This window comes from Microcebus murinus, chromosome 5, assembly GCF_040939455.1.
Source record: "Microcebus murinus isolate Inina chromosome 5, M.murinus_Inina_mat1.0, whole genome shotgun sequence".
NCBI classification, from domain to species: domain Eukaryota; kingdom Metazoa; phylum Chordata; class Mammalia; order Primates; family Cheirogaleidae; genus Microcebus; species Microcebus murinus.
The window spans coordinates 55,945,609-55,961,869 of NC_134108.1; the positions used below are offsets into that span (position 1 = coordinate 55,945,609).

General features: G+C 41.7%; 1 protein-coding gene across 3 annotated transcripts in view; it reads right to left on the reverse strand.

Annotated features, from left to right (window-relative positions):
* The window catches only part of GRIK2 (glutamate ionotropic receptor kainate type subunit 2), a 616,372-nt gene extending 600,450 nt beyond the window's left edge, over positions 1-15,922 (reverse strand). For 2 of the 3 annotated variants that reach the window (XM_076003095.1, XM_076003096.1), the window contains exon 1: positions 10,139-10,935. In XM_076003095.1, the coding sequence (XP_075859210.1) occupies positions 10,139-10,253 (115 nt within the window). In that variant the 5' untranslated portion in view covers positions 10,254-10,935. Of the gene's footprint in view, positions 1-10,138; positions 10,936-15,787 lie in introns of those variants that run through there. The other variant, XM_020287070.2, reaches the window with a different exon arrangement.
* Positions 15,923-16,261: the final 339 nt, after the last annotated feature.

Below are 16,261 nucleotides of genomic sequence, written 5' to 3' on the forward strand. Positions count from 1 at the left end.
GCTTAGGAAGTATCTGTGTGATGGTTAATTTTGTGTCAACTTGATCAGGCCATGGATGCACATACATTTGGTCAAACATTCTGGGTGTGTCTGTGGGAGTGTTTCTGGATGAGCTTAGCCTTTGAATCAGTAAGACTGAGTCACACAGATTGTTCTCCCTAAGGTGGGTGGGCTTCCTCCCATCAGTTGAAGGCTAGAATAGAACAAAAAGGCTTATTCCCCAAAGAGAAAAAGAGATTTCCTTCCTGCCTGCCTGCCTTCAAGCTGGGGCATTTTGTTTGTTTGTTTGTTTTTGTTTTCCTACCTTTGAACTCAAACTGAAACACTGACTATTGCTGGGCCTCAAACCTGACAGTCTACAGCCTGGACCTATACCACTGGGGCTCTGTAGCTTGCCAACTTAATGTCTTAGAACTTCTTAGACTCCATATTTGTGTGAGCCAATTCCTTATAATAAATATCCACACTCACCCTTCTCTGTCTTTCTCTCTCTGTGTGTGTCTCTCTCTGTCTCTTCTCTCTCTCCTACCCGTGTGTGTGTGTGTGTGTGTGTGTGTGTGTGTGTGTGTGTGTATGTGTGTGTGTGTGTTTTGTCTCTTTGGAGAACTTTGACTAATAATCTAATAATCTGAAATCCCAAATCAGGAACTTTTTGAAGGTTTCGATGGTCAAGGACAAGGATGTGTCTTCTACTTTCATTTTAGTAAGACAGAGAAAGAAGAGACATTTATTCTTCATAACATGGAGGTAACAGACTACAAAATCATGGGACTGTTCATTGCAGACCAAGTCAAGCCCATCCTCTATTTTCAATGGCTTTCCAGTGGCTACACACAGGAGCCCATACCCTGTAACCTAAATATTAAGTCTCTGAAAAAATCAAGGCCTTATCTACGCCCCCATGGGCTAGTCTGTTATCTATACCAAAACTCAACTCTTAATTATGCCTAAATTCCTTTTCTTGTGGTGAATCTTCCACCAATGATACATTTTCCCCTCCCCTTTTCTTTCACACAGATTTTTCAGGCCCCAATCGGAATCCTGTCTCATCTGTAAAAATTCAGACCCACGATAATCCCCTTTAAGTAACTATTACATATGTTTTCTGTACCACTGTGGTCCCCAATGCCTCCGCCATGGACCAGTTCTGGTCTGTGGCCTGTTAGAAACCAGGCCATACAGCAGGAAGTGAGTAGCAAGGGGCCAAGCAAGTGAAGCTACATCTGTATTTACAGTTGCTCCTCAACACTTGCATCACCTCCTGAGCTTAGCCTCCTGTCAGCGGTGGCATTAGATTCTGCATTATGGTAAGTTGTATAACTATTTCATCATATATTACAATGTAGGAATAATAGAAATAAAGTACAGAATAAGTGTAATGTACTTTTGAATCATCCTGAAACTATTCCCTCACGCCCTCACCCCAACCTCCACCCCTGTTCGTGGAAAAATTGTCTTCCATGAAACCATCACTGGTGCTAAAAAGGTTGGGGACTGCTGCTGTAGCATACAATTGGTACTTTAATATATTTCTATCTTTTCTCTTTAATTAGATTACAAACTCCTTAAGGCCAGAAGCTGGATCTTAGAATTCTATTTTCCAAATGCCTGAGGCACTACGTACTCAATTAATACTGTTGAATGAATTGATGTGGTGAAAGCTTTGGACACTGGGAAAGGAAGGGACCAAACAGGTACGGGAGAGGCAGATGGAGAGAGCTACAGAATAAGGGAGAAAAAAAGAGAGACAAATAAAAGGGTGATAACCTATGAGATAATGCTCTATGAAAGAAAAGGTGGAGGAACAAACCGGACAAAAGTTTAGGGAAGCTAACAGAACTCTTTCTAAAACTGATGAAAAGCACAGGGAGTTAGAGGCTACACTGAAAGAAACAGCATAATTCCATGGAAAACATCCCTAGATTGGCAGGCAGTTTATTCATGTTTTGGTATAAAATCTGATACCCCTTAGGAATGGGCATGGTGGCTCACATCTATAATCTGAGCACTTTGGGAGGCTGAGGTGGTAGTATCACCTGAGGCCAGTAGTTCAACACCAGCCTGGGCAACATAGTAAGACCCTGTGTCTACAAAAAAAATAAATAAATAAACTAGCCAGGTATAGTGACACACATCTCTGGTCCAAGCTACTCGGGAGGCTGAGGCAGGAAGATCACTTGAGCCTGAGACGTGGAGGTTGCAGTGAGCTATGATCACACTACTGCACTCCAGCATGGGTAACAGAGTGAGACCTGTCTCTAAAAAAATAAATAAATAATATAAAATTTAAATTTAAAACTTAAAAAAAAAAACTCACACTAACTGGTTTTGACTTAGAACAAGCTATTTAACTACTCTTGTCAATTCATCTTTTAAACTTAGGGCACTAAACTTGATGATCTCTAAATTCCCTTTTGCTTCAGATCATCTAGGATTCTATAGTTTTCATTGACTATGAGAGAGTACCCATTTCATTTCCTCTGGGGAAAAGACACCAGAGTGCACTAAAAGCGATAATGAATAGAATGCAGGGAGCCTCAGTAAGGAAAAAGAAAGGCAGGATTACATAGACAACATAAAATAGACCAAATGCCTATGAAAATACTGAAATTTCAGAAGAACATTTCTTTAATATTTGCTTTGCTCATTTGATCAAGTTAGCTCAGCAATATTCCCATTTTGACAGGTCCAAAAGTTAGAATGAGACTGAGCTGGAAATAGAAATGAGGGTTAGAGGCAACATCTTCCAAATTCTTGCTTTAGTTCAATGATAGAAAAGTAGATGATTGATTTAAAAGGAGGAGGAAATCATTAAAGATCATTTTGATTGAAAGGAAATATGTCAATATAAGAATATCATTGGCATCTTATTTAAAATAATCACATATGCTCAAAAATTTGGATTAATACAAGCAAAAAGATCAATTTACAAAGCATTGGGATGTCTGGCATTAAATCTAGAAAAAACTGTATCAAATGTCATTTAAGTTTTCTCTTTTCTCAGCCTCCCCTTCACATCAGTGCTAATCACTCAGCACTCCCTTAGGCACCCAGTATTCTCTTTTGTATCTGAGCATCTCTGTCACAGACAGAATCGATTGATTCTAATAAACTCATCCTAACTCTGCAGTCTTGGGACCATGTGCTCCCAGAATATGCTTGTCTTAAAACAAGGCCATAGAAGAGGGCAAATGCTTAGCCAAAAAAGAAAGACTGATAGTATTATATGTATCAGTCGGAAAAATAACAGAAAGACACAACAAACCCTTTCAGATTGTCACATGTAGCCCCACTGTCTAGCTGTCTAGTGACCCAGCTCTCCACTAAATTCAGAAAAGAATGTTCTGTTTTTAATTAAGGAAATGAAGAATTTAAATCAATCTATAGGCAGAAACCTAAGCACCAAATGCTATATTTGAGTGCTCCTATCTTTGGAGAGATACCTCAAAGCCCAAATGCAAAATGAAAATTAAAAATAAAAAATCCTTCAGAAAGACTTTGAAAGTCTTTTCTAACTTCCCACTCACAAGAACACAAATTAGTTTTTATCAGATTAGCTAATTGTCAGTTTGGAAACACAAAAGTATATAATTGTTGGCTTTAAGGAGGTGAGGCAAGACCCAAGCAAGCCTTACTTGTTTGGGGATCAATGAGAAAAGCTGGTGTGCATTAGAAAACCTGTAAAATGTGGGTGGGCCAGAGGGTGACCTTGGGATCACATTCCACCTGATAAATGCTTTTGGTTTGTCCAACTCTGGATTTTTAAAAAAAATTTCAAAATTGTAAAGAATGAAAATCTGGGAGATTTTTATACAAAAATCTGAGTTTCAGGTTTTTCTGAAAATTTCAAAGAAACTGAAAACCTTGAGTAGCCAATTCCACATGGCAAGGTACATGTGGAGCGAATAATCTCCGTAAGAGACTGAGGCTTGACTTTCATCTTCAAACTAACCATACTTTAATGTTGCCAATGTTAAGCAAGGATCTGCTATTTTTTTCTAGGGGCAGAAGGGGCTTGAATGCACTGAAGTATGATAACATGAATGTAGAAGTTTCACTAAGCAAAATGGTCGGGATTAGAAAGACAACACAAAATAGATCAAATACCTATTACTCTACTGAAACTGCAGAAAGAGAACATTCCTTTACTATCTCAGTAGTTGCTCTACTACACAGACAAGCTTTGTTTATAAGAAAAATATTGCCAATATTAAAACTTTAAAAGAAAAGTCAAATCGGTTTCTTTAAGTTACAGAAAAGAAAGAATTCATCATTAACACTTATTCTTAACACGGTGTATATGCTCAAGGAATTTTAAATGCCTTTTGTTTTTGAAATGAGGGAGACCAATAATTCCATTCATTAAGTCAGCTCTTAAAAATATTTTCTTATTGAAACTTGGTCCTAAACCTAGGTTCACAGTATATGATAAAGGTTTAAAGAAAGCTTATTTAACCTACATTAAATCTTGATAATGCATTAATGAGTCTTTTAAAGGGATAATTTTAATTCCCCAATCTTCAACCATAAAGACTATATAGTGCTAATCTGCCTTGCCCTTTCAATTAAACTTGTTAAGGGCGTTCTATTTAGTCAGCACCCTGAATGGGCCATTAAAATTCTTGTTCTGTAAGAGTTGTGTTCAGTGCTCTGTTGTTTTAAATTCCATTAAATCCAAATGGTCTTTATCGCCCCATGACCACTGTGACTTCAATCAGCCAATTTAATTACCTTACAAAATTGTCAGCAGAAGCAGCAAAGAAAAACAGGAAGCCCTATGACGTTATCAGATTGAAATCTTCCTCTTTGGTGTTTAATCTAGACTAGTCAATAATGACGATGTGCACCTACTTCCTTCCCTTTCAGGGGCTTCTGACCTTACCTTTCATGCTAAGATTTAGGGTTTAAGATTCATTTCAAGCATGTCTAATTCTTTGATAACTGGAATACAAATTGAAAGCCCATAGAAGATAAAGCTTCACCACCCAAATGAAAAACAATCAACACTTAGATTTCCGTATATCATACCAACCTACTGAGGAAAATATAGGAACTCTTGCAAGCCCCAATTATTATGCATGCAGTAAATTAATGATTTAAGTAAAGTGCACTTGAAAGACATAAACTACTTTCTATCTGATGTGTAAAAATAGACATTGACAATTTCCAGCAAATAAATATCATTGAGGTTACCATAACATAGTAAAATCCTAAGAACTGAAGGAGAAAGTGATTTCTCTCATTTGAATGTTAAATTCCTACCACAAAAGAGCAAAGCATTTTCTTTATCAAAAATTATGATAACTAAATGGCACAAAAGATTATGTCATCATTATCACCGACAACACGTTATCTAATGGTGAGCAAACTTGAGAAGACTCTGATAATCAATAATACACTCCCGTTTGATCTATGATATTTTCCTCCCTTTGTGTGAGAGCAATTCACATTAACTTCCCTGTGCTGAGTAAATGTTGAAACAGTGTCAGTTGAGATTTCAGGGAATGAACACACTGCAATGATCACTTGCATTAAACCAAAAAGCAAAACTCGTCTGAAGAAATGTCTACTGACATATAAACCCATGCTCACTTCTGAAAGCCAACCTCACAAAGCCAGAAAATGTGTTGAGTTTCACGTGTCTGGTGGAGAAAAAGAGTGCTATTTCTAGAAGACGAAAAGATCATTTTTCAAAGTCATTTTCTGAAATGATTGTGCCTCCGTTGATGGATCACATCAAGCTATTCTTTGAAGATTTAAGAATAAGGGAGAACTTATGTAAAAAACTGATTCTTTTTCTCTTAAAGTGTGGCCGTTGTGTTGATGGTTCTTAGAAAGAATTCCCTCCCTTGCTTTCCAGAGCTCAGCTGAGCAGGTGCTCGGGTTTTATCTGTTGCAGACAGTAGCCTTTATTACTCCCCCGTCCCCGCCTCCCGAGAGTCAGCTTTCCTGCTTCCAGATGTAAGGCCACTCCTCCTTCCCGCCCACCTCACCTCCCAAAGGAAGAAAAATCTCTTTCAAAGAATTTGTAGAGTGGTGGCTTCTAAACTCAGTCAATTCACTCACACTCTCTGGTGTTGCAGTACATCTGCTACTAATTATTATATCTGTGAGCACATGGGGTGCTCGGCAAGAGAGGGGGATTTCCATAGGAACCCTTTCTGTTCTCACTCACGTTGTAGATTTTATCTTGTGGCCCGTCCTGAGCGGGCTGCATTCACCTTTAGCGTGTGTGCAGGGAGGTGACTGCTCGCTGTGCCATGGACGGCTGGCCAGTGTGCAGCGCCAAGGAGATCCGAGCGCGTCTGGGAGCTAAGACTTCGACGGGGAAAACCTTTTTAGAAAGCCGCTCTACTGGCATGCTCAAGAGAGGCATTGGGTCGAAATATCACAAGGGAAGAAGTGACCTACCATCTGCTCAGCTCCTTGGAAAAAAAACTGTCTTGGAGAAGATGCTCACGAGTTTAAGAGAAAGTTTGAGTTGATACCTTTGCTCCTGGCGTCCTAAATTTCAATTCAGATAAAGACTTTAAATAACAACCTGACCTTGATGGTGGGAAACAAGTAGTGGTTTAGGGAGTGCCTTCTGAAAGAAGATGCTTAAACATACCAAAGTCCCCAGACAGAGCGGGACTCCAGCCGTGCCCGCTGTCGGAGCCAGTTTCTAAGCTTCACTGGCTCAGGAGCAGGGGTCAGAGCATGCCCAGAGAGAAGGATTGGCTAAAGTAACAAAAGAAACGTTCAAGTACCGCCGGCAGGGCAGTTCGGTTGGGAGACCGTGGAATTGGGGCCACACCCCCGCGGACGGAAGGATCCCGCCTCCGCCCACTCCGGCGGCCAGCAGGCCCAGGACGCAGCTGCCGAGAAACAAAGGTGCCTCATTTACATAGCGCTGGGCCAAGCCGGGATAATCTGGGATGCGCAGAGCCCGAGCGCCAGCGCCCGGGCGAGGCCAGCCGGGGGGAGTCTCGCTGGCTCCGCGCCCAGAAAAGCCGCCTGGAGAACAGCTGACTTGACCTGGGGCGGAGGAACTGACGCTTTAAGACGCACTTTGCCCCCAGAAAACATGCCCGTGGGTGGGCCACTCGGGATAAAGCAAAGTTATGACGACCTAGGATCTCAGGCGAGGAAACCGCCACGACTTACCGTGAGGCGCTCGCCCCCCAGCCTGCCTGGAGCTGACCCTCGGCTGACCCTCAGGTCACCTACCCCACTGCCCTAGGCTGCCGTAAAGCCTCAGGACAGCACCCTGGGGTCAGCGCTCCTGACACCTTTTCTTGGAGATATTTGCGGAGCGGCTGCAGAAGTTGGGGGAGGGAGGAAGAGGACCGAAGCACCCTGGGTGCAACTGCAAAGTTTTCTTGTGCATTACAAAGTCTGAGACTTGCTTTATGAACGCTCATTTGCCCGCTCGCACGTGTGCGTGAGAAAGAGAAGGGTAGGGATTTGGGGAGCGGGAGGGTCGTGCACTCAGAAGACGCGCGGGGAGACAAGGGACACTGCAAGGGGGTCAGCACCCCAAGCGGGGTCTGCCACTTGCTTCACTGACGGGGATAGGAAGACGCAGGGTCGAGTCGCACTCCTAGTGGAAGCAAGACGAAGGACTGCGCATAGCTTCCACTAGCAAGGAAGGGGGCTGGGGTGGCCGCCGGGCCGGGCTCCGCGGTTGCCATAGCGCCGCGGCGGAGGCTCCGCGCTGCTTGAAGCGCCGCCGCGCCGCGCCTGGAGTGGGGGATGGGAGGGGCACTAGTGGCTGCCTCCGCTGCAGAGGCGGCGGGTCCCACCAGCACCCGGGTGGCTGCAGATCTACCAGCAACTCCAATTCCTTCCCTTCCAAGGCACAGGGCCAGGGATGAGACGCTGGTTCGACTTTTGAGCCAAAGTTGAAAATAACCATTCTCAAGAGTGGCTCAACCAACCATCCAATCTACCCAGAACATGTTTACCCCAGAAGAAAATAAAACTCCCACCGTTGTGTCAAAATAGTCCCAACAGGGAAAGTTTCCAATGATTACAATGTACACAGTCCTTCCCCACAACTCAGGTCAGAAATCAGAGAAAATGGATCTCCACGTGGAAAATGTTTGAAGTTAACGTAGAAAATAACAGGTTATCTAGAAACCGGGCAGTTGGTTTAGTATATCCAGGACTGGTGTAGAGGTCTTCGCCTATTACCCTATTTCTTAAGGATATTCTTAGTAAACGTTGGTCTAAGAAAATGCTTATTTTTGTGTGTGTCAGCTCTTTTGGAAAGCTACTACACACTCTGCTACAGTCGCCAAGATTTTTAATATGAAGATATGAAATGATCAGCGAATGTAACAATCTAATGATTCAGCAAATATTATGCTGCAAGACCAGAGCAACAATAATTAAATCTTTAGAGTATTGGTGGGAGTTTTCCGGCTTCAAGTCTTCTTTTTTTCCACTCAGTCGGCAAACACACTTAGTAACACACACTCATTCACAAACACATCAGAATTCCACATAACTAGGTTGTAATACTCAAAATATTGGGCAAAACTACATACGGTAGCACTTACTATGCTTGAAGCAGAACTGCTACACACACACACACACACACACACACATGTCCAGTGGTTATAGGGACCTGTTTAATCCTTCCCAAAGAAACATGCATTCCTGTGGATGCTTGTTGCTAAGAGCAACATGCTAAGTACCATCTGAAGGCATGAAGAAAGCAGGAAAACTACTACAGTAGGAATCCAGCTATAACCCATTGTCTCTTTTGTCATTAGACTTCTTGACTCCAGGTGTGTGTGTGAGGGGTGAGTTTCCCTTTTTAAATATATGTGAAAGCATTCCTACTTTTATTCTACAAAGCCTGGGAGATATGGTGAATTTTATTATAGAAAAAAGTATATATGGGAAAATGGAAAGACATAAGATGCTGTTGGCATGATAGGAGATGCAGGCAATCACTCTTCAATTTCATTTTGACTGTGTGACTTAATCAGGATTATAAGGCTTCCTGCACACTTTGGTCTGAATCGATTTGAACTTTCAAAGTGCCTACAGTGTGAGCCTTTACCCCGTGGGCTTTCCCGTCTCTCCCTCTTACCTACTTTAGGGAACTTTCCCTGACTAGTTCTGCTCCTACTGAAACTCCATTAGCCATCAAGAGCAGCTGAGAGTTGCCCACGTTCATGTTTTTTCCAAGCAAACCCTCTGACCACGGTTCACTGGAGTCCCAGGTTTAGATTTTCCTTGAAGCTCCAAGGAAACGCTGAGTCTTAGGAAAGCAACAAATTCCCATAGCTGTAACTACCTAGGGTCTTTTATCTTGACAGAGTGAGATAAAGATGCAGACTTAGACCCCCATACACATCTAACCCTCTCTCCTCCCAACAGACCGCACGCAATTACTGCCTTTCGTCAGTTACTAGTCTTTAACGCCCAGAAAGAAAGCGGTTAGAGGAGGGACTCAGCAAGTTAAAAACAAAAACAAACAAAAAGCCATTCTTACTGTGACGCTACTGCGTTCTGGCTGAGCAACAGCCTCTCTGTGTTAAGGAGAACCTTGAATCTTACAGGAATATATTTTTTTTTAAAATCTCTGCATCCCAGTAGGAGACCAGGAACCGGAAAAGTGGTAAAATTAATCGAACCGAAAAGGCTCTCTGACAAATGACATCAAAAGGTTTAGTGCCTTTCATTTTTGCGCGAGGACCTGCCCTGGTCGGGGCGGTAGCTGACAGGCGCAACTTGCCAAGAGTTGCCAAATATTAACTTAGCCCAGCCAACTGAGAGGCGTGTAGCCCCAGCGCGCACTTTCGCTCGGACCGCGCACCCCTCCAAGCCCAAAAGGCTCCGGAGGAGACAGGCTGGTTGTGCCCCAGCTCGATCACCATCTCTGTGGCAGGCTACTGTGGGGAGGTAATGCAGCGACCACTACCACACACCAGCCCTACCCTCACCCTCCCGCGGCTAAAAATAAAAATGAAGAGGAGGAAAATAAATGAAAGCACAGAGGGTTCTTTAAAACCGCGGGAGGCGACGGAGCAGCGAGCAGGTCTGAATGCTCCGAGCCCACCGCCAGGCAGAGCGAACTTGCCTGTTTACATCCGGCTGCCTTGGAGCCGGATACCAGGCAACGGAGAGGGATGGGGAATCTTACCAAATCTTAATACATGTGTGGTTCCTTGAGAATATCCAATCCACAGTAAACAGAGCAGGAGTTTAATGGTGCGCCTGAAGACTGGATTACTTAGAATCGGGGAAATAATCTTCATGGTGTTTCTGTGCCCACACGCGCGGCACCCACTTCCCCGATCTAACGTTAGGCTCCCGGTTCGGGCAGAAATGAGGATGCGTCGAGTGGTGGCCGCAGACACGATCACGGCATGGTCACAGAGGGAGGAAGGAGTCTCCGCTTCCCAAACCCATTAGCAATCGCTGCATGTTCCTCACTCACTGCGCCAAGGAGCAACCTTCCACTGCAAGGGATGGTGGGACATCCATGTTAGTCGGAGAGCATCCGGGAGAAATCCAGCACGCACACCCACAATGTCCGGCCCCGCGAGCCTGGGGAGGCAAAGGAGGAGGAAGATCAATAGGAAATCCAGCCTTGGAAAGCAAGGAGGTGTCGACTGCGAGCCACAGTCCCAGCACAAAAGGCGCTTCGCCCGCGAAGGATTTGCCAGGCCCTATTCTACTGCACTGCTGCACAGCTTCTGACGTGAAGCCAAGATTAAGTGAGAAAAATTGAGATAGCTGCTCTCCTCTTAAGGCTCCCTGCCAGTGAGCTTCCCAATATCTATTATGCAACTGATCTGATAGCCCGCCTTGGGTTGCAAGAAAGAAGTCGGATTTATTTACGTGAGAAAATTGCTTTTATTTTCAATAAGAGTCTTTACTAAGAGAATGATTGGTGTATGCAAGCAGGCTTCTTATAATCAACTGATGAATTTTAATAAATGATTAGCTAAATCAAAGTCACTCTGCCTGGGAACTGTTAAAAAAAAGGAAATGATCTAAGACAGAGGAACTTACTGCAAATCTGACTTGTAGTTAGGTTGAAAGAGAATCTTATTTATACTTTTTATTTTAATTTAGGCCAGGAATGAATATAGATTGGAATGCAATTGGAGAGGTAAACCTAGTCTTTAAAAACTTGAGTAGGGTATTCCTTGATTACCCTACTCAAGAGAAGGGTAAAGAGAAATTTCTTCAAGTGGACTTTTAGAGAGAAAATTGAAATAAAATAAAGAAATTATATTTTCCCACCCATTTTTAGCTCACCTAAAATAATTGTGTGTATACAAAAAACAATGATGTTTGAATTGGTACAGCAAACTCCCAAGGCTTGAAAAATTTATGCCCAGAATTTCTTCTCATTTTGGTTCTTTGAATTTTTTTTTCTTTAAGAGGTGGAATATGGGATCATAACTTGATGAGTTATGAGTGTCATAGCTTTGTCTAGAAAGATCTTACCATTTTCTAGCTTTCTTGTGGAAGTATTTAGAGATCCCAGCTAGTGACTGTCTTGGCTTTCACAAACAGGAATTTATTCAAGAAAAACTTACAGACATACATTTTAACATAAAATATATTTTATTGCCAAAATAGGTAATATGCTGTCCATAGATTAAAAATATCAAATGCTAATATTTTATATTAAGTGAAACCAACATGGATAGTAAATATATCAGTTAATATTTTTAAATGATCAAACAGCACACATGGCAAACTGTTGGACCTATATCTTACAATTAATCTCTTTTTCATAACCAACTAACAGGACATAGGCTAAACTTTATGAAAAAACATAAGATCATGTCCTATTTGAAGACAAATTATTTTATTAAGAAGTGATCTGAGCACTATTTAGGTCTTACTGTGTTTCCTTCAGATAGCAAGAAAACAACATAATGTTTTCATTTCATCATGGTGATTTTTTAATCTATATTTTCTTAATATATTATAAAATGCTTGTTTGAAAGAAATCTGCATTTTGCAAAGGCATTAAGTAGCATTTTTAAAAAAGATGGAGGCATAATTGCAGTGTCAAAAATAAGTATCATGAATGTCTAGTTCTGCAGTCTAGCAAGCAATTCAATCAAATAATTTGACTACTGGAGCACTTTAAAAGGAACACCTAGTGGTAAAACCAAGGGTATCTAGCGACTCCTTCAGTCCATGTTTAAAATATCCTGTATAAAATATATACAGCCCAACATGTTCTGTCTTGTATTTGCTGTCTCATTTATTCCATTCTATTTGCTCATTTTCTTTTTAATCCTAGCAGAGATAATAATGACTGTTAGGGCAATAGTAACTCTTAGTATTTTCATTTGTCAATATAATTGATAACTACTACCTGAAAATAGCATGTTCTGTTGTGACTAATCAAAATACAGCAATTTTGCAGTGTAGCTGGCATTTAATGGAACTTGAGAAAACAAAATGTACCATATCTCCCTGTTCATGTAGTCTGTAAACATAATGACATTTGACATTACAGTTTTAACTTACCTACTTAAAACTAGCATTCTAAACTATTTAGTTTTTGTGGTGTTACTTATTGGATGTCTAGTTGGAAGAGTGAAAGATCAAGCTTCCAGATTCATGAAGTTCTCACACAATAAATTAAACAGTAAAAGTCTAGCATAATTCTTCCTTACTATTAATTGGCCCCAAAGAACTAATTTTGCACATATGCTAAATTAGGTTCATTTACATACATCAACTAAGTTGAAAGGCTTTTACACAACATTTAGCAACTCCACCTGTCCTATTAAACTTCTGCAAGACTGAAGACAACCTTTCTTCAGGACCGTGGACAGCGCTTCAGGCATCGATTTATTCTAGAGTAGTACATTGAAAGTAATACGATGAATGGGTAATATGCCATTGGAGTGACAATGCGCATATTTCTACTACCCAGAGTCAGGGCATTTGAATTATTACATTGTTCACATTGTCAAGAGGACTATTTTATCAACTGTATTGTGTGTATTTTTCAGTGCCACTAGCTGAGGTTGCTTAACATACTCAGGATATACTAATAGTCATTCCTTTCCAGGGCTTACTACTAAAAGCCACTTACATTAACTGAGTTTCCTCATGAGTACTAAACTACTTGTTTCTCAGTACAAAAAAATGTCTGAAAGACCATAATTCAGAATCCCAAATATGAATAACATGCTGTCAATATTCGGTGGCTAAAGACATTTTTAAAATGTACAATTAGTTATCACTTTCAATTCTCCACCTCCAGATTTCCATCTGTTACAAGGGTAATTAGATTAATTTTCCTCTTTCTCATTAAACTTCACTCACTCCCCAGGACAAAAAAAAAAAAAAAAAAGAAGTAAATTTTCTTGCCTCTCCAATACTACAGTAAAATGATTTGGTGATTTGGTAGTATAAGATATGGCTTATTATATGGCAATTTTGAAGTTATTGCAAGTTTCTCCCCAATATTGATAGCATACATAATAGTTTGAGTCTACATAAGGACTAATAAAGTCATTATACACTATTTCACTGACCAGATTTAAATCTCTTTATAAAATTGTGTCAATTCTGTAATTTTCTCCTTTCTCAAAAGAAAAGCAAATACCACTATCAGGTGTCAGGTGGTCACATATATTTTGTAATAGTGAGATGTATATACTTTAGTCTATGATTTTATTTTTTTTCTCATTGTAACCATATGGCAACCTTTATTGCTGGGAGCCAAAGCTCTGTAGGTTCCAAGGTCAAAGCAGAGATGACAAACTACAAGCATACACATACATACACACACAGAGAGAAGCTGTGTTTAAAACTAAACCTCAAAAAACAAAATGCCATAAAAGACTGACATGAAGAAATATCAAGCCTATGATAAATTGACAAAGAACAAAATGTATATTATGTTCATGCAAAGCTTATTCCAACAACAAGAACAACAACAAAAAAACATTAGCTTCATCTTTCATCATATTTTTATATTTACTGACACTAATGACCTATTATTCTTGGGCAGTATTACTTGAGAAGCAATTTTAGTTTCCCATTCTCCCAGTGAAAATGAATCTTATTCTAGTTAGCTGCCACCTGCTGGGGCATGAACAAATGTGTAATAATCCTTATAGCACGACATTTAAAAAACAATGCATATACCTTTTGCTAGAAACAGCAAATATATATCCCAGAACAACCTGAATTTCAAAGGTATTTCAAAGGTTTTTTCCATGCCATATCTATATTTAATTTTTTCACATGGAATTTTTATTAAGGATTCCACTTGATTTGTCACAGAAGTCCTGCTGTTATGTGACATTTGAGAAACCTCAGCTTACGGTAACACCTAACCTATCTTTCCATACAAGTGGCCTGTTGTATTTCAGCTTAGCTTAAATAAACAGTCTGCTCATCCATGGTATTAAAGGTTTCAGAGAATGAAGTCAGGACTGAGATCAGTTGAAATCACACTGTTGCATACTTGCAACTCACTCTTCCTAACTATGAATGCTATGCTATCTATTCCTCATGATTCTAAACACATTATCAGCTGTTCCACCAACATTCTGCTGCATTGATGATTAATGACATTTAGAGTTTTAATTAATTTTTAGATGCTGAAAAGAAGTGTATCTTAATTAAGAAATTGAAGTGGAATAGATTTACATGTCCTGGAACCTTTTTTTTTTTTTTTAATTTCAGCTTGTGCAATCTTCAGTGGATTTAAATAGAGGGAGAGAGGGAAAAAAAAAACAGGCAAGACTTCTAAGCATCATTCATTTCTCTATCACCTTGCTCCTGTGCATTTCAATTTTTTTGTTCATTTAACTCAACAGTTTCTAAGGCCAATGGGAGGAAATTGTTAAACTGCCTTGGTGGTTACAGGAATAGCCTCTATAAAAAGTTATAAGGTAATGAACTAAGACAAATCGACATTGAAATACAATCGCATATCTTCCAGCAACTAAACTAAAACTAATTAAGATTCAAATGAATCGATCATCTCTTGTGAAATGAAAATAATCATTAATTCATAAGATAATTTCTGATGACAGAATACTTACAGTGTGGAGATGAGGTGATAGAAGATAATCTGCATTACCAAAATGATAGCAGTAGTAAGTTTTCTAATGTTCCCTATTCCCTAAATTGGAAATCATTAACTAAGGAGTCTCAGTTCGGTAGTGTTTGGCAAAGAAACTCTATCTGCTTAAAGGTAAACATATCAGTGGATGTGGTTCTTTAAAAGTTCTTGACGTTTATGATCCACCCTGGTGACACTACAGCCTTCTTACTCTAATGGGACGCCCTCCAAGTTTTCTCAAAAGCTCTTAATACTGGCGCCTGTTAAAACAAATGTCTGTACTTCCTCAGCACAGAACTAAGGAGCAGGGTTAATGGACGGATGGCTGGACAGACGGAAAGATGGGGAGTTGGTCAGACCCGCAGGCAGACACACAGCTTCTTGCCATCTGTCTCATTCTCTTCGCCTTGCTTGAGTCCCTGTAGCTGAGGCCACTTCCTGACACGTCCACTTATTAAATTATTTTTTGTGAGGAATACGAGTGCCTGCAGCCAGCAGAACCACTAGCATCCTTGACGGGAATTGGCTGAGACAAGCGGGACAAAGACACTCTCAGTGACTCAGTCCAGCGGGTACCCCGAGCGCACCCCGCTCTGCCGCGCGGCTGTTCGCCTTCTTCCTTCTTTCCAGGCGGAAAATGCCCCTCGCCCACCCGCAGTCCCTGCCGTCCTCGAGAAAACAAACACCGCGGGAAGGAGCCGGGAGTGGAGCCCACCACCGGGGAGTGCTTACCTGGCGCTGAGGGTGAGGTGGGCGGGGAGGGGGTGGGGTGGTCCTCGGGGAGGAGCAGCCGAGGAGGTCGGGCGGAAAGTCCCCGCTCCCAGACCGAGCAGCGCAGCCGCCGGCGCAGAGCGCGAGTGACGGCGGCAGCGAAGACGGTGACCGCGGAGCAGCAGCGGCGGCTGCGGAGACTGACACGCCTCCTGGCGGGGGTTCCTCGCCTCTTCCTTTAAAGGCGCCGCGCTCCTTTCCCCGCGGTCCCTGCCCGCTCTTGACCACCACGGCCACCCGGGCGCAGCTCCCGCCCCTGGGTTTCAAGAGCGAGAGTGAGACAATTCCCGGTGTCGCCAGACTTGGACGTTATTAACCACCCCGGGCCCCTACCCAGGCTGGCAGTTCACCCTCTGCGCGCACACCCTCCTCCTGGGATGGAGGGTTTGAGACCGAGATGCTCTGTCAGGGAGTGAGTGATGCAAAACGCTAAGG